Source organism: Bombina bombina, chromosome 7, assembly GCF_027579735.1.
Source record: "Bombina bombina isolate aBomBom1 chromosome 7, aBomBom1.pri, whole genome shotgun sequence".
Taxonomy (NCBI): domain Eukaryota; kingdom Metazoa; phylum Chordata; class Amphibia; order Anura; family Bombinatoridae; genus Bombina; species Bombina bombina.
This window is the reverse complement of record NC_069505.1, coordinates 129,053,022-129,076,115: the sequence shown is the minus strand read 5'-3', so window position 1 is coordinate 129,076,115 and position 23,094 is coordinate 129,053,022. Positions and strand designations below refer to the sequence as shown.

The 23,094-nt window shown below is 38.1% G+C and overlaps 1 protein-coding gene across 1 annotated transcript in view; it reads right to left on the bottom strand.

The window, feature by feature from the left end:
- CREB3L1 (cAMP responsive element binding protein 3 like 1) overlaps positions 1-23,094 on the bottom strand; it is a 231,122-nt gene that overhangs the window by 75,140 nt on the left and 132,888 nt on the right. Inside the window, exon 2 of the mRNA XM_053720296.1 lies at positions 9,283-9,496. Within this exon, the coding sequence (XP_053576271.1) occupies positions 9,283-9,496 (214 nt within the window). The remainder of the gene's footprint in view (positions 1-9,282; positions 9,497-23,094) is intronic.

The following is a 23,094-nucleotide window of genomic DNA, read 5'->3' as shown; positions in this document are numbered from 1 at the left end:
GCATACATCATTCACTAGCCTTTTTATACAGCATTGTCTGGCATATATCATTTACTGGCCTTTTCACACAGCATTGTCTGGCATACATCATTCACTAGCCTTTTTATACATCACTGTCTGGCATACATCATTCACTAGCCTTTTCACACAGCATTGTCTGGCATACATCATTCACTAGCCTTTTCACACAGCATTGTCTGGCATACATCATTCACTAGACTTTTCACACAGCATTGTGTGGCATACATCATTCACTAGCCTTTTCACACAGCATTGTCTGGCGAACATCATTCACTAGCCTTTTCAAACAGCATTGTCTGACATACATCATTCACTAGCCTTTTCACACAGCATTGTCTGGCATATATCATTTACTAGCCTTTTCACACAACATTGTCTGGCATACATAATTCATTAGCCTTTTCACACAGCATTGTCTGGCAAACATCATTCACTAGCCTTTTCATACAACATTGTCTGGCATACATCATTCATTAGCCTTTTCACACAGCATTGTCTGGCACACATCATTCACTAGCCTTTTCACACAGCATTGTCTGGCACACATCATTCACTAGACTTTTCACACAGCATTGTCTAGCATACATCATTCACTAGCCTTTTCACACAACATTGTCTGGCATACATCATTCACTAGCCTTTTCACACAGCATTGTCTGACATACATCATTATCTAGCCTTTTCACACAACATTGTCTGGCATACATCATTCACTAGCCTTTTCACACAGCATTGTCTGGCACACATCATTATCTAGCCTTTTCACACAGCATTGTCTTACATACATCATTCACTAGCCTTTTCACACAGCATTGTCTGGCATACATCATTCACTAGCCTTTTTATACAGCATTGTCTGGCATATATCATTTACTGGCCTTTTCACACAGCATTGTCTGGCATACATCATTCACTAGCCTTTTTATACATCACTGTCTGGCATACATCATTCACTAGCCTTTTCACACAGCATTGTCTGGCATACATCATTCACTAGCCTTTTCACACAGCATTGTCTGGCACACATCATTCACTAGACTTTTCACACAGCATTGTGTGGCATACATCATTCACTAGCCTTTTCACACAGCATTGTCTGGCGAACATCATTCACTAGCCTTTTCAAACAGCATTGTCTGACATACATCATTCACTAGCCTTTTCACACAGCATTGTCTGGCATATATCATTTACTAGCCTTTTCACACAACATTGTCTGGCATACATAATTCCTTAGCCTTTTCACACAGCATTGTCTGGCAAACATCATTCACTAGCCTTTTCATACAACATTGTCTGGCATACATCATTCATTAGCCTTTTCACACAGCATTGTCTGGCACACATCATTCACTAGCCTTTTCACACAGCATTGTCTGGCACACATCATTCACTAGACTTTTCACACAGCATTGTCTAGCATACATCATTCACTAGCCTTTTCACACAACATTGTCTGGCATACATCATTCACTAGCCTTTTCACACAGCATTGTCTGACATACATCATTCACTAGCCTTTTCACACAGCATTGTCTGGCACACATCATTCACTAGACTTTTCACACAGCATTGTCTGGCGAACATCATTCACTAGCCTTTTCAAACAGCATTGTCTGACATACATCATTCACTAGCCTTTTCACACAGCCTTGTCTGGCATATATCATTTACTAGCCTTTTCACACAACATTGTCTGGCATACATCATTCACTAGCCTTTTCACACAGCATTGTCTGGCACACATCATTCACTAGCCTTTTCACACAGCATTGTCTGGCACACATTTCACTAGACTTTTCACACAGCATTGTCTGGCATACATAATTCACTAGCCTTTTCACACAGCATTGTCTGGCATACATCATTCACTAGCCTTTTCACACAGCATTGTCTGGCATACATCATTCACTAGCATTTTCACACAACCTTGTCTGGCATACATCATTCACTAGCCTTTTCACACAGCATTGTCTGGCATATATCATTCACTAGCCTTTTCAAACAGCATTGTCTGGCATACATCATTCACTAGCCTTTTCAAACAGCATTGTCTGGCATACATCATTCACTAGCCTTTTCACACAGCATTGTCTGGCATACATCATTCACTAGCCTTTTCACACAACATTGTCTGGCATACATCATTCACTAGCCTTTTCACACAGCATTGTCTGACATACATCATTCACTAGCCTTTTCACACAGCATTGTCTGGCATACATCGTTCACTAGCCTTTTCAAACAGCATTGTCTGGCATACATCATTCACTAGCCTTTTCACACAGCATTGTCTGGCATACATCATTCACTAGCCTTTTCACACAACATTGTCTGGCATACATCATTCACTAGCCTTTTCACACAGCATTGTCTGACATACATCATTCACTAGCCTTTTCACACAGCATTGTCTGGCATACATCGTTCACTAGCCTTTTCATACAGCATTGTCTGGCATACATCATTCACTAGCCTTTTCACACAGCATTGTCTGGCATACATCATTCACTAGCCTTTTCAAACAGCATTGTCTGGCATACATCATTCACTAGCCTTTTCACACAGCATTGTCTGGCATACATCATTCACTAGCCTTTTCACACAACATTGTCTGGCATACATCATTCACTAGCCTTTTCACACAGCATTGTCTGACATACATCATTCACTAGCCTTTTCACACAGCATTGTCTGGCACACATCATTCACTAGACTTTTCACACAGCATTGTCTGGCGAACATCATTCACTAGCCTTTTCACACAACATTGTCTGGCATACATCATTCACTAGCCTTTTCACACAGCATTGTCTGACATACATCATTCACTAGCCTTTTCACACAGCATTGTCTGGCACACATCATTCACTAGACTTTTCACACAGCATTGTCTGACATACATCATTCACTAGCCTTTTCACACAGCCTTGTCCGGCATATATAATTTACTAGCCTTTTCACACAACATTGTCTGGCATATATCATTCACTAGCCTTTTCACACAGCATTGTCTGGCACACATCATTCACTAGCCTTTTCACACAGCATTGTCTGGCACACATCATTCACTAGACTTTTCACACAGCATTGTCTGGCACACATCATTCACTAGCCTTTTCACACAGCATTGTCTGGCACACATCATTCACTAGACTTTTCACACAGCATTGTCTGGCATACATCAGTCACTAGCCTTTTCAAACAGCATTGTCTGGCATACATCATTCACTAGCCTTTTCACACAACATTGTCTGGCATACATCATTCACTAGCCTTTTCACACAGCATTGTCTGACATACATCATTCACTAGCCTTTTCACACAGCATTGTCTGGCATACATCGTTCACTAGCCTTTTCATACAGTATTGTCTGGCATACATCATTCACTAGCCTTTTCACACAGCATTGTCTGGCATACATCATTCACTAGCCTTTTCAAACAGCATTGTCTGGCATACATCATTCACTAGCCTTTTCACACAGCATTGTCTGGCATACATCATTCACTAGCCTTTTCACACAGCATTGTCTGGCATACATCATTCACTAGCCTTTTCACACAGCATTGTCTGGCGAACATCATTCACTAGCCTTTTCAAACAGCATTGTCTGACATACATCATTCACTAGCCTTTTCACACAGCATTGTCTGGCATATATCATTTACTAGCCTTTTCACACAACATTGTCTGGCATACATAATTCACTAGCCTTTTCACACAGCATTGTCTGGCAAACATCATTCACTAGCCTTTTCACACAACATTGTCTGGCATACATCATTCATTAGCCTTTTCACACAGCATTGTCTGGCACACATCATTCACTAGCCTTTTCACACAGCATTGTCTGGCACACATCATTCACTAGACTTTTCACACAGCATTGTCTAGCATACATCATTCACTAGCCTTTTCACACAGCATTGTCTGGCATACATCAATCACTAGCCTTTTCACACAACATTATCTGGCATACATCATTCACTAGCCTTTTCACACATCATTGTCTGGCATACATCATTCACTAGCCTTTTCACACAGCATTGTCTGGCATACATCATTCACTAGCCTTTTCACACAGCATTGTCTGGCACACATCATTCACTAGCCTTTTCACACAGCCTTGTCTGGCATACATCATTCACAAGCCTTTTCACACAGCATTGTCTGGCACACATCATTCACTAGCCTTTTCACACAGCCTTGTCTGGCATACATCATTCACAAGCCTTTTCACACAGCATTGTCTGGCATACATCATTCACTAGCCTTTTTATACAGCATTGTCTGACATATATAATTTATTAGCCTTTTCACATAGCATTGTCTGGCATACATCATTCACTAGCCTTTTCACACAGCATTGTCTGGCATACATCATTCACTAGCCTTTTCACACAGCATTGTCTGGCATATATCATTCACTAGCCTTTTCACACAGCATTGTCTGGCATACATCATTCACTAGCATTTTCACACAACCTTGTCTGACATACATCATTCACTAGCCTTTTCACACAGCATTGTCTGGCATATATCATTTACTAGCCTTTTCACACAGCATTGTCTGGCATACATTATTCACTAGCCTTTTCAAACAGCATTGTCTGGCATACATCATTCACTAGCCTTTTCACACAGCATTGTCTGGCATACATCATTCACTAGCCTTTTCACACAACATTGTCTGGCATACATCATTCACTAGCCTTTTCACACAGCATTGTCTGACATACATCATTCACTAGCCTTTTCACACAGCATTGTCTGGCACACATCATTCACTAGACTTTTCACACAGCATTGTCTGGCGAACATCATTCACTAGCCTTTTCAAACAGCATTGTCTGACATACATCATTCACTAGCCTTTTCACACAGCCTTGTCTGGCATATATCATTTACTAGCCTTTTCACACAACATTGTCTGGCATACATCATTCACTAGCCTTTTCACACAGCATTGTCTGGCACACATCATTCACTAGCCTTTTCACACAGCATTGTCTGGCATACATCATTCACTAGACTTTTCACACAGCATTGTCTGGCATACATAATTCACTAGCCTTTTCACACAGCATTGTCTGGCATACATCATTCACTAGCCTTTTCACACAGCATTGTCTGGCATACATCATTCACTAGCCTTTTCACACAGCATTGTCTGGCATACATCAGTCACTAGCCTTTTCAAACAGCATTGTCTGGCATACATCATTCACTAGCCTTTTCACACAACATTCTCTGGCATACATCATTCACTAGCCTTTTCACACAGCATTGTCTGACATACATCATTCACTAGCCTTTTCACACAGCATTGTCTGGCATACATCATTCACTAGCCTTTTTATACAGCATTGTCTGGCATATATCATTTACTGGCCTTTTCACACAGCATTGTCTGGCATACATCATTCACTAGCCTTTTTATACATCACTGTCTGGCATACATCATTCACTAGCCTTTTCACACAGCATTGTCTGGCATACATCATTCACTAGCCTTTTCACACAGCATTGTCTGGCACACATCATTCACTAGACTTTTCACACAGCATTGTGTGGCATACATCATTCACTAGCCTTTTCACACAGCATTGTCTGGCGAACATCATTCACTAGCCTTTTCAAACAGCATTGTCTGACATACATCATTCACTAGCCTTTTCACACAGCATTGTCTGGCATATATCATTTACTAGCCTTTTCACACAACATTGTCTGGCATACATAATTCATTAGCCTTTTCACACAGCATTGTCTGGCAAACATCATTCACTAGCCTTTTCATACAACATTGTCTGGCATACATCATTCATTAGCCTTTTCACACAGCATTGTCTGGCACACATCATTCACTAGCCTTTTCACACAGCATTGTCTGGCACACATCATTCACTAGACTTTTCACACAACATTGTCTAGCATACATCATTCACTAGCCTTTTCACACAACATTGTCTGGCATACATCATTCACTAGCCTTTTCACACAGCATTGTCTGACATACATCATTCACTAGCCTTTTCACACAGCATTGTCTGGCACACATCATTCACTAGACTTTTCACACAGCATTGTCTGGCGAACATCATTCACTAGCCTTTTCAAACAGCATTGTCTGACATACATCATTCACTAGCCTTTTCACACAGCCTTGTCTGGCATATATCATTTACTAGCCTTTTCACACAACATTGTCTGGCATACATCATTCACTAGCCTTTTCACACAGCATTGTCTGGCACACATCATTCACTAGCCTTTTCACACAGCATTGTCTGGAACACATCATTCACTAGACTTTTCACACAGCATTGTCTGGCATACATAATTCACTAGCCTTTTCACACAGCATTGTCTGGCATACATCATTCACTAGCCTTTTCACACAGCATTGTCTGGCATACATCATTCACTAGCCTTTTCACACAGCATTGTCTGGCATACATCAGTCACTAGCCTTTTCAAACAGCATTGTCTGGCATACATCATTCACTAGCCTTTTCACACAACATTGTCTGGCATACATCATTCACTAGCCTTTTCACACAGCATTGTCTGACATACATCATTCACTAGCCTTTTCGCACAGCATTGTCTGGCATACATCATTCACTAGCCTTTTTATACAGCATTGTCTGGCATATATCATTTACTGGCCTTTTCACACAGCATTGTCTGGCATACATCATTCACTAGCCTTTACACACAGCATTGTCTGGCATACATCATTCGCTAGCCTTTTCACACAGCATTGTCTGGCATACATCATTCACTAGCCTTTTCACACAGCATTGTCTGGCACACATCATTCACTAGCCTTTTCACACAGCATTGTGTGGCATACATCATTCACTAGCCTTTTCACACAGCATTGTCTGGCGAACATCATTCACTAGCCTTTTCAAACAGCATTGTCTGACATACATCATTCACTAGCCTTTTCACACAGCATTGTCTAGCATATATCATTTACTAGCCTTTTCACACAACATTGTCTGGCATACATAATTCATTAGCCTTTTCACACAGCATTGTCTGGCAAACATCATTCACTAGCCTTTTCACACAACATTGTCTGCCATACATCATTCATTAGCCTTTTCACACAGCATTGTCTGGCACACATCATTCACTAGCCTTTTCACACAGCATTGTCTGGCACACATCATTCACTAGACTTTTCACACAGCATTGTCTAGCATACATCATTCACTAGCCTTTTCACACAACATTGTCTGGCATACATCATTCACTAGCCTTTTCACACAGCATTGTCTGGCATACATAAGTCACTAGCCTTTTCACACAGCATTGTCTGGCATACATCAGTCACTAGCCTTTTCATACAACACTGTTTGGCATACATCATTCACTAGCCTTTTCATACAGCACTGTCTGGCATACATCATTCACTAGCCTTTTTATACATCACTGTCTGGCATACATCATTCACTAGCCTTTTCACACAGCATTGTCTGGCATACATCATTCACTAGCCTTTTCATACAACACTGTTTGGCATACATCATTCACTAGCCTTTTCACACAACATTATCTGGCTTACATCATTCACTAGCCTTTTCACACATCATTGTCTGGCATACATCATTCACTAGCCTTTTCACACAGCATTGTCTGGCATACATCATTCACTAGCCTTTTCACACAACATTGTCTGGCACACATCATTCACTAGACTTTTCACACAACATTGTCTGGCATACATCATTCACTAGCCTTTTCACACAGCATTGTCTGGCACACATCATTCACTAGCCTTTTCACACAGCATTGTCTGGCATATATAATTTACTAGCCTTTTCACACAACATTGTCTGGCATACATCATTCACTAGCCTTTTCACACAGCATTGTCTGGCACACATCATTATCTAGCCTTTTCACACAGCATTGTCTGGCACACATCATTATCTAGCCTTTTCACACAACATTGTCTGGCATACATCATTCACTAGCCTTTTCACACAGCATTGTCTGGCACACATCATTATCTAGCCTTTTCACACAGCATTGTCTGGCACACATCATTCACTAGACTTTTCACACAGCATTGTCTGGCATACATCATTCACTAGCCTTTTCACACAGCATTGTCTGGCATACATCATTCACTAGCCTTTTCACACAGCATTGTCTGGCATACATCATTCACTAGCCTTTTCACACAACATTGTCTGGCATACATCATTCACTAGCCTTTTCATACAGCACTGTCTGGCATACATCATTCACTAGCCTTTTTATACAACACTGTTTGATATACATCATTCACTAGCCTTTTCACATAGCATTGTGTGGCATACATCATTCACTAGCCTTTTCATACAACACTGTTTGGCATACATCATTCATTAGCCTTTTCATACAACACTGTTTGGCATACATCATTCACTAGCCTTTTCATACAACACTGTTTGGCATACATCATTCACAAGCCTTTTCATACAGCACTGTCTGGCATGCTGTACTCACTGGAAACATTATTCTCTAAACTCATCCTTCACGATTTACTGCTGTAAGTCATTCACTAACGTCTCCATTTTAGATTGGCCTGGCGAGCATAATTCACTAATCTCTTCATCTTTGAATAACTAGCATACATCATTTACTGACCTCTTCATACTAGATTGACCTGGCATTCATCATTCAATAGCCTCTTCTTATTACAGTGGCTGGTGAGCATCATTCGCTAACCTTATCATACAACACTATTTGGTGAGCATCATTAACTAACCTCTTTATCCTTGACTGACTGGCATACATCATTTACTTCATAGTAGACGGACCAGGCATGTATTATTCACTAACCTCTTCTTGCAGGACTTAGTGAGCATCTATTGCTGACCTCTTTATACTAGACTGACCTGGCATGCATCATATGCTATCCTCTTTGTGCAACACTGTCCTGACAGAGAACTGTTCACCCACATCTTAAAACTAGACAGAGCTGAAGATCAGTGCTCATTAAACTAATAGTAGGCTGACCTACACAGCTTTACATTAGACCTACTTGCAGACCATCATTCTCACCTGATCTACATAGCAACATTCTCTTCTTTCTCATATTAGACTGATCCGCAGAGAATCACTCGCTCCAGCTCTCACTAAACTGACCTGCAGAGCGTCACTCTCACCCCTTTCCTTGCTATTCCAATACATTCCCAAGATAACATTCTCGCTGGTCCTGCAGCAGGGTCACCATCACGTAGAGACGCACTGACCGCTTTGATTGTCCTCATCCTCCTCTTTGATTGTGAGAGCGGGACTCTGTGGGGCCGAATCTCCACTCAGTGAGTAGCTGTGCTCGACTTGGATGGCTGGTGGCGGACTCTCCACCTCCATGTCCAGTAGAGAGTCTCTGTCCAGCAGTGGAGGATCATCAAAAAAACTATTAAACAGCTCATTGGAGAAGTCATCAAGAGCCTCAGAGAAGTGCTGGGGGGAAAAGGAGACAAGAAGTAAAAACCAGAACACAATAAGACAAAAAATTAGAGAAAGGAGAGGGTAAAAAAGAAGAAGAATTAAAACATATCTTGAAGAGTAATATAAAGTGAAAAAGGAGGGCAACAAATAAGGGTTAGAAGAGAAGAAAATGAGTAAAAGTGGATAGTCTTAAAGTCAAAGATTCATGATTAAAGTGACACTGAACCCAATTTTTTTCTTTAATTATTCAGATAGAGCATGTCATTTCAAGCACCTTTCTAATTTACTCCTATTATCATTTTTTTCGTTCTCTTGGTATCTTTATTTGAAAAAGCAGGAATGTAAGCATAGGAGCCGGCCCATTTTTGGCTCAGCACCCTGGATAGCGCTTGCTGATTTGTGAATCAACACTGATTGGCTAAAATGCAACTCTGTCAAAAGAGCTGATGAGATAAGAGGGCAGTCGACACATGCTTAGATACAAGGTGATTACAGAGGTAGAAAGTGTATTAATATAACCGTGTTGGTTATGCAAAACTAAAGAATGGGTAATAAAGGCATTATCATCCTTTAGAAACAATAAAAATGTTCAGGTAGGCTTTCCCTTTAAACAAAATTCCAGTTTAGCTCTATTATCAAATATGCTTTGTACTGTAGGCATCCTTGGTTGAAGAGTAAACATGCACAAGTGGGATTAAGCTGAATATCTGAGCCAATGCAAGAGGCAAATATGTGCAGCCACCAATCAGGAGCTATCTCCCAGTAGTATATTGCTGCTCTTGAGCCTACACATGTATTCTTAAAAAATACAGAGAGACCGAAGCAAATTTGATTAAAGATATAGGGGACGATTAATCAAGCATCTGTTTTTGCGCGATCCTTCAGGAGTTAAAAACCAACAACGTTATATTGTCAAATTCATATGGAACAAATAACTTGGGGATAGATTTGTCATTAAAGGAACATACTGTATATGACATATTTAAAATGCAATTAGAAGCATTTTTTGCAATAGATCTGAATTTTCAAAGATAGTTCTTCAGTGGTCAGAAATAAATGCATATGTGTGTGACCTGGTGTCATCCACTTCCAAATACATTATACAGTATCATTCGAACCGTGATCCATTTGTCAAAACCATATTTGTCGGAAAAAAATTGAATTGTATTTGAAATGCATTAATGTGCAATACAAACATAACTTTTATGTCCTGGAAGCTAATAGTTAACAAATACCAGATAGCCAGAGCATCTAGAATTTTACATCTGGTGCATACTTTTAGAATTATTCTTCCTTTATCTTTATATAAACAGCTCCCATATATGTGTGGCTGGCTCCTAAATATACAAAAAAAACTATAGGTGTAGATTTAACAAATGTCGGACGGATATGATCCGCTGTAGCGGATCCTGTCCGTCCGACATCGCTATATGCCGACATCATACGCTGTCGGCATTTAACATTGCACAAACATAGAAACATAGAATTTGACGGTAGATAAGAACCAAAAAGGCCCATCAAGTCTACCCATATTACATGTTACTTTTTCCTTAGGATAGCCTTATGCATGTCCCAGGCATTTTTAAATTCCTTTACAGTCTTTGTGTTTACCACCTCAAATGGAAGTTTATTCCATGAATCCACCACCCTTTCTGTAAAAAAATGCTTCCTCAAATTTCTCCTGAATCTGCTATCCTCTAACTTTAGATTGTGACCCCTTGTTTTGGCATTTATTTTTTTGTGAAAAATGCTTTCAGCTTCTATTTTATTAAGTCCCTTCATATATTTGAAGGTTTCTATCATGTCACCTCTTTCCCTTCTATCCTCTAAACTATACATATTTAGATCATAGAGTCTTTCTTTGTACGTTTTATATTTTAGACCATGTACCATTTTAGTAGCCCTTCTTTGGACAGCTTCTAGTTTATTTATATCTTTCTGAAGATATGGTCTCCAGAACTGTACACAGTATTCCATATTTGGTCTAACTAATGATCTGTAAAGTGGCATAAGAACCTTGCTATTTCCGCTACTAAAACCTCTTCCAATGCAACCAAGCATTTGACTGGCCTTGCTGGCTGCACTGCGGCATTGTGTACCAAATTTTAAATCATCTGAAATAATAATTCCCAAATCCCTTTCTTCTTTAATTACAGTCAGTAATGTACCATTGAGACTATAATTGGCCTTTGGGTTTTTGGATCCTATATGAATAATTTTGCTCTTGGTAATATTAAATTTCAGATCCCATTTATTTGACCAGTCCTCTAGTTTATTAATATCACAGTTCATTTGATCAACTCCTCCTGGAACATCTACCCTGTTACAAATTTTTGTATCATCAGCAAACAAGCAAACCTTCCCCTTAAGCCCACTTCCAATATCACTTATGAACATGTTAAACAAAACAGGCCCAAGAACTGACCCTTGGGGAACACCACTAGTAACTGATGCCTCATTTGAATGTACTCCATTAATTGAAACTCTCTGTCATCTATCTTTAAGCCAGCATTCTACCCACTTAACAATCTTAGCATCTATTCCAATGCAATACATTTTGTGAATAAGTTTGTTGTGTGGGACGGTGTCAAATTCTTTGCTAAAGTCTAGATATGCAGCATCTACGGCTCCTCCCTGGTCTATTATTTTAGTTACATGGTCAAAGAAATCAATTAGATTAGTCAGGCATGATCTTCCAGCAGTGAAACCATGCTGTCCTTTGTCTTCTAAGTTGTTTGTCTGAATGAAAGATACAAGTCTTTCCTTTAAAAGAGTTTCAATTAATTTCCCTGCAATTGAGGTCAAACTGACTGGCCTATAGTTAGCAGAATCTTCCCTACTACCCTTTTTATGAAGAGGGACTACATTGGCAATTTTCCAGTCTTTTGGAACAACTCCTGCTAGAAGTTACTGATTAAATAAATCAGCTAATGGAGTAGCTATTACGGATCGAAGTTCTCTTAGAACCCTTGGATGAATATTATCTGGACCCACAGACTTAACTTTTATTTTTGATAAAGCCCTTGAAACCTCTTCCTCTGTAAAAAGAAAAGTACTACTCGCATTATTATTTACAGTAACATCCCTTAATAGAATATCACTATTTTTACCATCTGTTGTAAAGACTGAACAAAAGTAATAATTTAAACAGTTTGCTATTTGTTTATCTTCTTCCACTACTCTATCCTCATTCTTGAGTCTAACTATTCCTCTGTTAGTTTTTCTCTTTTCACTGATATATCTAAAGAAGGTTTTGTCACCGTTTTTTTACAGATTGTGCTATTTTCTCTTCTGCATCAGCTTTAGCCTTTCTGATTAACTGCACAAGCATTTCTAGTAATTTTTAATAAGGTTAAATAGTATATTTAAATAATTTTAGTAGGGTTAGGTTTTCTTAATATGTATTTTAGTTCATTTAATTGGCAGTTTCATTTAATTGTAGGATAATAGTTATGGTAGGTTAATTAATAGTTTAAAAATATTTTTTTTTAATTCTACAGGTAAGTTTAAATTTATTATAAAATAGGGATGTTGTAATTTTAATTTAAAGTTAGTGGGTTGTTAGGTTTAGGGGTTAATAGCTTAATTTAGTTTATGGCAATGTGGGGGGCTGGCAGTTTAGGGGTTAATGGGTTTAGTTTGTGGTAGTGATGTTGGAGGCCAGAGGTTTAGGGGTTAATACGTTTATTTAGTGGCGGCGGGGTCCGGGAGCAGCGAGATAGGGGTTAATACATTTATTTAGGTGGCGGCGGGGTCCGGGAGTGGCGGGATAGGGAATAACTTTATTTAGGTGGCGGCGCGGTCCGGGAGCGGCGGGATAGGGGTTAATAACTTTATTTAGGTGGCGGGGGGTCCGGGAGCAGCGGGATAGGGGTTAAACATTTTAGTATAGTGGCGGCGTTTAGTGACAGGGTATAAATAAAGTTGATAAAAAGCCGAATAGACGCGAGATCGATGACTGCTAGTTAACAACAGTCCGATGCTCATCGCCCCGTACTTGGTGCGCGTCTTTTTGCTGGCTTTTTTATAAATATGAAGATCGTATTCAGGTCCGCGGCAGCGATGTTAGGGAAGCATATTGTTGCCGTCGAATTCAACAAAATTGACGGCTTGATAGATATCCCCCATTGTGGCTGTCCTACTATGTCATGGACTATGTTCATTGTAACTGAAATTAGATTGTATATCAACTAGAAAATATACTGTATATATATTCATAATCTGGATATAAAAAAATCCCTTGGACTGTGAAACAATTAACTATCGCCTAGATTACGAGTTTTGCGTTAGAAGCTGTGCGGTGCTAACGAGCAGTTTATGCTCACCGCTCACTTACAGACAGAGCTGGTATTACGGGTTTTTACAAACCCGGCGTTAACCACAAAAAAGTGAGCGTAGAGCAAAAGTTTGCTCCACATCTCACTCTAATACCAGCGCTGCTTACGTTAGCGGTGAGCTGGCTGAACGTGCTCGTGCACAATTTCCCCATAGGAATCAATGGGTGAGAGCTGGCTGAAAAAAAATCTAACACCTGCAAAAAAGCAGCGTTTAGCTCCTAATGCAGCCCCATTGATTCCTATGGGGAAATAAAAGTTATGTATACACCCTAACATGAACCGAGTCTAAACACCCCTAATCTTACACTAATCTTCCGCCCCCGACATTGCCGACACCTAATTATATTATTAACCCCTAATCTGCCGCTCCGGACACCGCCGCCACCTACATTATACTTATTAACCCCTAATCTGCTGCCCCCAACATCGCCGACACCTACATTATATTTATTAACCCCTAATCTGCCACCCCCAATGTCGCCGCCACTATAATAAACATATTAACCCCTAAACCTAAGTCTAACCCTAACCCTAACACCCCCTAACTTAAATATAATTTAAATAAATATAAATAAAATTACTATAATTAACTAAATTATTCCTATTTAAAACTAAATACTTACCTATAAAATAAACCCTAAGCTAGCTACAATATAACTAATAGTTACATTGTAACTAGCTTAGGGTTTATTTTTATTTTGCAGGCAAGTTTGTATTTATTTTAACTATGTACAATAGTTATTAAATAGTTATTAACTATTTAATAACTACCTAGTTAAAATAAATACAAAAGTACCTGTAAAATAAAACCTAACCTAAATTACAATTACACCTAACACTACACTACAATTAAATTATTTCCCTAAATTAAATACAATTAAATACAATTAAAAAAAAAAAAACCAAACACTAAATTACAGAGAATAATAAACAAATTACAAGATTTTTAAACTAATTACACCTAATCTAATCCCCCTAACAAAATAAAAAATCCCCCCTACCCTACACTAAATTACAAATAGCCCTTAAAAGGGGCGTTTGTGGGGCATTGCCCCAAAGTAATCAGCTCTTTTACCTGAAAAAAAAAGTACAAATCCCCCCAACATTAAAACCCACCACCCACACAACCAACCCTACTCTAAAACCCACCCAATACCCCCTTAAAAAAACCTAACACTAACCCCTTGAAGATCACCTTACCGGTAGAAGTCTTCACCCAACCGGGCAGAAGTGGTCCTCCAGATGGGCAGAAGTCTTCATCCAACCGGGCAGAAGTGATGGAATCAGCCAATCAGATTGAGCTCGCATTCTATTGGCTGTTCCGATCAGCCAATATAATGCAAGCTCAATCTGATTGGCTGATTGGATCAGCCAATCGGATTGAACTTGAATCTGATTGGCTGATTCCATCAGCCAATCAGAATTTTCCTACCTTAATTCCGATTGGCTGATAGAATCCTATCAGCCAATCGGAATTGAGGGGATGCCATCTTGGATGACGTCCCTTAAAGGAGCCGTCATTCGTCGTAGTCCGTCGGTGAAGAAGGTGGTTCCGCGTCGGCGGAAGGAAGATTCAAGACCCGGCTTGGAAGATGACTTCGCCTGGATAGAAGACCTCTTCAGCGCCTCTTTGAAGATGACATCGGCCGGATCGAAGACTTTTCTTCAGCGCCGCCTGGATGATGACTTCATCGGATGGAAGATTTCTTCAGCGCCGCTTGGAGGATTAACTTCTTCCGCTCCGGATGTCCTCTTCAGTTCCATCGGTGGCTCGGCTGAGTGAAGACAACTAAAGGTAGGATGATCTTCAGGGGATTAGTGTTAGGTTTTTGTAAGGGGGGTTTGGGTTAGATTAGGGGTATGTGGGTGGTGGGTTTTAATGTTGGGGGGGGTTGTATTTTTCTTTTACAGGCAAAAGAGCTGTTTTCTTTGGGGCATGCCCCCACAAATGGCCCTTTTAAGGGCTGGTAAGGTAAAAGAGCTTTGAAATTTATTTAATTTAGAATAGGGTAGGGCATTTTTTTATTTTGGGGGGGTTTGTTATTTTATTAGGGGGCTTAGATTAGGTGTAAGTAGCTTAAAATTGTTGTAATATTTTTAACATGTTTGTAACTTATTTTTTTATTTTTTGTAACTTAGCTTTTTTTATTTTTTGTACTTTAGTTAGTTTATGTAATTGTATTTAATTGTAGTTATTTGTAGGTAGTTTATTTAATTAATTTAATGATAGTGTAGTATTAGGTTTAATTGTAACTTAAGTTAGGATTTATTTTACAGGTAATTTTGTATTTCTTTTAGCTAGGTAGTTATTAAATAGTTAATAACTATTTAATAACTATTCTAACTAGCTAAAATAAATACAAAGTTACCTGTAAAATAAATATAAATCCTAAGATAGCTATAATATAATTATTAATTATATTGTAGCTATCTTCGGGTTTATTTTACAGGTAAGTATTTATTTTTAAATAGGAATAATTTATTAAAGTATAGTGTAGTGTTAGGTGTAATTGTAACTTAGGTTAGGATTTATTTAACAGGTACATTTCTCTTTATTTTAGCTAGGTAAGCTATTAAATAGTTAATAACTATTTAATAGCTATTGTACCTAGTTAAAATAAATTGAAAGGTACCTGTAAAATAAATATAAATCCTAAGATAGCTAGAATATAATTATTATTTATATTGTAGCTATATTAGGGTTTATTTTAAAGGTAAGTATTTAGTTTTAAATAGGATTCATTTAGTTAATAAGAGTTAATTTATTTAGATTTATTTAATTAATATTTAAGTTAGGGGGGCGTTAGGGTTAGGGTTAGACTTAGGTTTAGGGGTTAATAATTTTATTACAGTGGCGGCGGCGTAGTGGGGGGCAGGATAGGGGTTAATAAATTTATTATAGGTGGCGACGGTGTAGGGGGGGCAGATTAGGGGTTAATAAATTTATTATAGGTGGCGACGGTGTAGGGGGGGCAGGATAGGCTTTAATACATTTAATATAGGTTGCGGCGGGTTCAGGGAGCGGCGGTTTAGGGGTTAATACATTTATTATAGTTGCGGTGGGCTCCGGGAGCGGCGGTTTAGGGGTTAATATGTATAGAGTAGCTTGCGGTGGGCTCCGGGAGCGGCGGTTTAGGGGGTAATAACTTTATTTAGTTGCGGCGGTGTAGGGGGGACAGATTAGTGGTGTTTAGACTCGGGCTACATGTTAGGGTGTTAGGTGTAGACAGCTCCCATAGAAATCAATGGGATGTCTGTCAGCAGCGAACTTGTACTTTCGCTATGGTCAGACTCCCATTGATTCCTATGGGATCCGCCGCCTCCAGGGGTGGCGGATTGAAAACCAGGTACGCTGGGCCGTAAAAGTGCCGAGCATACCTGCTAGTTTTTTGATAACTAGCAAAAGTAGTGAGAATGTGCCGCACTTGTGTGCGGAACATCTGGAGTGACGTAAGAATCGATCTGTGTCGGACTGAGTCTGGCGGATCGATGCTTACGTCACAAAATTCTACTTTTGCCGGTCTCGAGCCTTTGATATCTAAGGCGTATCAGCCTCGCAACAAATACGATGCGGAATTCCAGCGTATTTGAGGTTGACGGCTTGATAACTAGGCCCCCATAGGCTTCTTCCCATGTCCTAGTTGCAAGGCTTGCAAATGTGGCAGAAAAAACAATAAATTCCACTCGAATCACACATTTAAACATTTAAAATCCAGGACTTGATTAGATGTAGCGACAGAGGAACAATCTATTTAATATAGTGTTATTGTGGTCTTCAATATGTCGGACAGACCTCAAGAAGTCTGAAAGACCGCCTACGTGAACATATACTGCTGATAGAAAAGCTAAACAAGGATACAATCTTATATAACCACTTCACAACCAAACACCAAGGCAACATAAAAGACCTAAAATACTGTGGCATACAAAAAATCAAGAAAAATTGGAGAGGTGGTGACTTTGAAAGGAAACTACTCTCAGCTGAGTCAAAATGGATTTTCCAGTTGGATTGCCTGCACCCTAGGACTGAACAACAAAGAAGATCTGGCACATCTTCTAAATCTCTAAATAACAACATAACCATGTACCTAATTTGTTCAATCAATTAGCAAAACATATTCTAAAGAGTAGACTCCAAATATCTTGTGTTTATACATGTTTAATCCTACTAGTATACAGACAAAAGCCAAACATACTCTTAGAAATATTCAACACAATCTAGGAATTTCTTTATCCACAACATCAGGGGCAAAGTGATGTAAATGAAATAAACTCTATCTCATGAATATACCATATGTACCTCCCAGCTGGAATTACAGAACTTCAGGGGCTTCTTACAAGGATCATCATCTTGACCATATTATGTATCTTACTATATAGTCACAAGTTCTATGCACTCAATGGAAGTGCCATAATATCTATGCACTTAATGGATTTCTCCACCTCCCCTCACAATTCCATGAATATACTTTATGCTTATATTGCATGCCAAAGTACAAGGAATTAATCTCCTATTACTCCTTTTTGGAATCATCCCATCATCTCCCTCATATGTCACTTTACACAGAACAGACAGAATAATGACAGAGTTATTCCTAAAAATGTTTCCATACTGACTTTATATAGATTTTCAGGACATAGGTCTTCCTCAAAACTTCCCTCCTTATAACCATATAATCATGGTCCATGGAATCTTATTTCCAGTACAAAGTCCTGTTATCTTTGACACATGAGGGAAGTCCAGTCCACTATTAAGTTAGGGTCCACTCCCGTTCTCATTTACTAATGTATCAAGGAGGTTACTTATATACACCAACACTTAGGTGAGGCTTAGGGCACACAAATAAGTAAGTAGCCCTACAACATAGTGCCTTTCCATTCACACTTCAGCTATATAGGTTTTAGTATGATATATCTCAGTTAGGAAAGAATTGTCTCCCCTTCATTCTTTAGCTATAGAAATTTAAGTATGACATATTTCAGTTAGGATGTAATTGTCTCCCCATTCATAAGTCTAAGTACGACATAATCTAGATAGATACACAAACACAGTCCTTCACTATATGGATCTGCCTTAATTAAAAATCGAATACACAAAAGACATATATGGATACATATCCTCACCGTTGTAAACTATGACAGTGTGTCTCTTCCCATGTCTCTATTTGATACTAACTTTGTAGATACAATTCTCTATAGATAGAGATCGATACATCAATATAAAACTAGGGACTTAACTGGATATATATGCATACAAATGCACATATATCATGACCTTTGGTAAATTCTCACTCGAATTGCCAATCTTCCCTTCTCCTTTCTCTAAAATTCAGGGGCATATTTCCTCCAGGAACAGATTCTGTCTTTTTCCTATCTTCTATGTTTATATGATACATAAATTAACATACAATGTCATTTATACATATCTCCCACCAATGTGCACATTTGAAAAAACAACATCCAGTTATTCAACTAGAATTACATTTAGCGAACCTAAATGGAAATTAACGTCATTTACAAGCTGACTCAAGCCATCCCTAAGATAAAAATGGGCAGCATGGTCTAATAAACAGACCAGTCGATCAGCTGTGTAAGAAACGCTTACTACCACGCGAAGACAACCAATCAAAAACAAGGGAGGCTAAATCCTCCAACCAATCACATAATGATTAGTCCGGGACAGCATGGTTTATCACACGGACCACCCGATCAGCTGTGTAAAGTCTGTTTACTAACTACGCGTTGGCAAACAATCAGACATGAAAGAGTCTGAGTCCTCCAACCAATCATATGACGGCCATCTCGAGTTCCAACACGGCTCAAACAAGCCGATTTCAAACACGGTACAAATAAGCCAAGTTTGAAAAAACGATTACTTCTCATATTTGATTGTATTTGAATATATGGCACAAACTTATATAAAAAGGAATGTTCGTCAGCCACATTAAGACCCTCCTACACTTATGGCAGATTTACACAAGTTAAATGTAAATACGGATCTATATGGTTTATTTATTTATTTTCTTCCACACTATATATTCATAATAGATTCCTTTGTATGGGTGCTTCAACTAACAAAACAGGTTGTTTATTACAAATGATATAACATACACAAAAAACATCAACTTCCTGTTTTCAACTTCCGGTTTGTCTAACAAGCTGCCCAAGTAAAGGGTATATATAGCTGCCAGTTACTCACATAACCAGTCTTGACAAAGGCCAAGTACTTGGCCGAAACACGTTGACAAGCAGCTGGTAAGCATAATTCTAATCAATTGAATTTTGGTTTAGACGCTCTGCACTATCTGTTTTTATTTTTACAGGTTATCACATTATCTAAGATGGACACTTAGGATTCACTCAAGCTTTAAGGGGAACATTGGATTCTCATCACTAAGAAAGAACCACCCACACTTCACTTTTCTAGGATCACCATCACCAGGTTTTTCAGCATCAGGAAACAAGTTGGTTTTTAAACTTTTTTGCTATCCTTTGTTAAACAACATTGGGATATAATTCTATTTGGATTGTGACTTTGACTGTTATACACTTCTTCATCTAACTTTAAACAAGTGTGTGACATCTTCACTTTTTTCATTCACATTTTTTTGCTTGTTTGCATGTTTGCATTTTTACTTTTGCATTTTTTACATTTGTATTTGTCACACTCACAGGGCATCACATCATTTTTTCTATTTTTTCAAATTTCAATTTTTATTTTTATTTTTCAATTCTTCCACTTTTTCAATTTTTCATAATTTTCTTATGCACGTGCATTTATCTATGTTCATTTTTTTGTTCATCCTTTGATGTATTTACATTTGTTACCATAAATATCATCTGAGATACTGCATTACCATTGGGGTAAATCCCACTTTGTTTACCCTATATTGTATTCACAGAATACTGTTTTAGCAGAATAATGATTTAACACTCCTTGTTCAGTAGCTACTGATAAGTTTTATTGTTTACATTTAATTTTATTGTGTATTTATACTTTTATAGTGTAGACACACACCATAGTGTGTTAAGAATAAAACTCTTGACCTTTTACATACTTCTACACAAATTACCTTGCCTGTTGGCGCTTTGAACACACCACATTCCAAACAATGTAATACACTCCAGCAGGTAAAATGGATAATTGAAAACAAATTAAAGGGGAGAAAATTTAGGGTAAACTCTCCCTTGAATTGAAAGGTGTTTTAGCAATGATAGTATCCATAACAGTGCAGCTTGTTCTATGCGCTGAGCGATAAAAGGTTGCAAGATAGATGCTGCTCCATTGATTATAATGGAGAGGGACTAGTGACTCTCAGACGTGACAAGGGTGGAAAGCAAATATTTTTTAATTCTGTAATTTTCAAATTGCGTTGTTGCAGCACATGTTTTATGCAATATATTAGTTTCACAACTGTGTTTTATTAAATGCAGACCATTGTGCAATACAGTTTGTTGAAAAACGAATGTTCCTGTTTATAGGGTATGTCGGCATCCACCAATGGAACTGTGGTAGTTTTTTATACAGATATATATATAGGGATATCTATTTATAAATACAGGTATACCCCGCTCATACAGCGGGTTAGGGACCGGAGCCCCGCTGTAAAGTGAAAACCGCCTTAAAGTGAAACAAAACAGTTTGAGCTTTCTTTTCACTTGCCAGTGTGTTTATAAAACTTGAAAACATGTTCGAACTAACATATATTAGAGGTGCAATAGTGCTACATTTAGTTTAACACTAGCACAGCACAGTATTCAATTAGTATTCAATAAATACTGTCCCTTAAATTTAGTTACAATTTGCCAGACTATAGCACTGAGACACAGATTGCACTGTAATGCTGTAAACAGAGTGAACTAGGCATAAGAAAATGGTGCCAGTCACTTTTCTTGCAATCTCATGATGATTACAGCACTGTTTCAAAATCCTTGGAGACTGAACTTCAGCTCCACAAAGAGCTGTATTAGCGAAACGCCGTAAAGTGAAGCGCTGTAAAGTGAGGTATACCTGTACTTAGAACATATTCCCTTATGTGAAGAACATTGGAATGTGAAATATTTACAGTAAATACATAGTTAAACACTTTATTAAATAGGAATTAATATGATTTTACATGTTTTCAGCTACTTAACTGCAAAGGGCTTCAATGCACTTTTATATATGTCTATATATGTGTGTACATATGTACTTGTGTGTCTGTAAATACATATATACACATATAAATACATAAATACATATATACACATATAAATACATCAATATATATATAGATATATATATATACACATATAAATACATAAATACATATATACACATATAAATACATAAATATATATATATATATATATATACACATATAAATACATAAATACATATATACTCATATAAATACATATGTACACACATATAAACATATGTTTGAGCCCTTATAACTTTTGGGTGCAATATTTAAAAAAAAATTTTTTATTAGATAGTGTTATTATTAGTGTAACTGTTCTTTTCAATGTATTTTTTATGTGTTTTGTGACACTTTTTTGTTTTGCGAAACAGTTAACCAGAGCTCTGAGGATGTGCTATCCCGATGAGCGTTAACTTCAACTGAGTTAATTCAAGCGATCGTGTTTCCTTTTAGTTGAAATAATTTGATTATTATTTTCCAGTTATATAACATCTTTAGGTACATCAAAACATAAGTAAACAAAGTGTAGCAAACAATATATCCTAGTGCAAACTCTCATATGGTTTATCTCTTCACTTGGTTGAATGAGCACTAAGGAGTACCAAACCCTCAGAGTCGTGAAACTCCGAAAGAGTTGGCACTAATCTCCTCAGATTAATGTCTACAGTTGTCACATATCCCAGTATCTCCTGGTATAGATGTCCATTAAGTAATTTCCTATATTTAAGGAAAAATCAAACAAAATAATACTATCAAACTATAATAACTATAAGTGTCCAACTTACAAATCTGCTTGTCTTTAGGGCTTAGACAATTGCTTATGAAGAAAGGTGAAATCATTAAAGTTGCCTTAAGAAAAGATATTGTTTGTCGAGCAGAGCCGGGAGGGGTCACATTCTATCCTCTCAGGAGACCGAGACTACTACCTATTAATGTAAAAGTCTAGGAGAGTCTACTCTCCATCTCAACTTCCCCCATTCTGTTCCCTCAAAATCCAATAAAACCAGATTTTATGAAAGCTATCATTAGTTTCTTGTATCAGAGAGGCTTGTTCCGACATAGAGTATGTAGTTTTAAATTTCTCCATAAT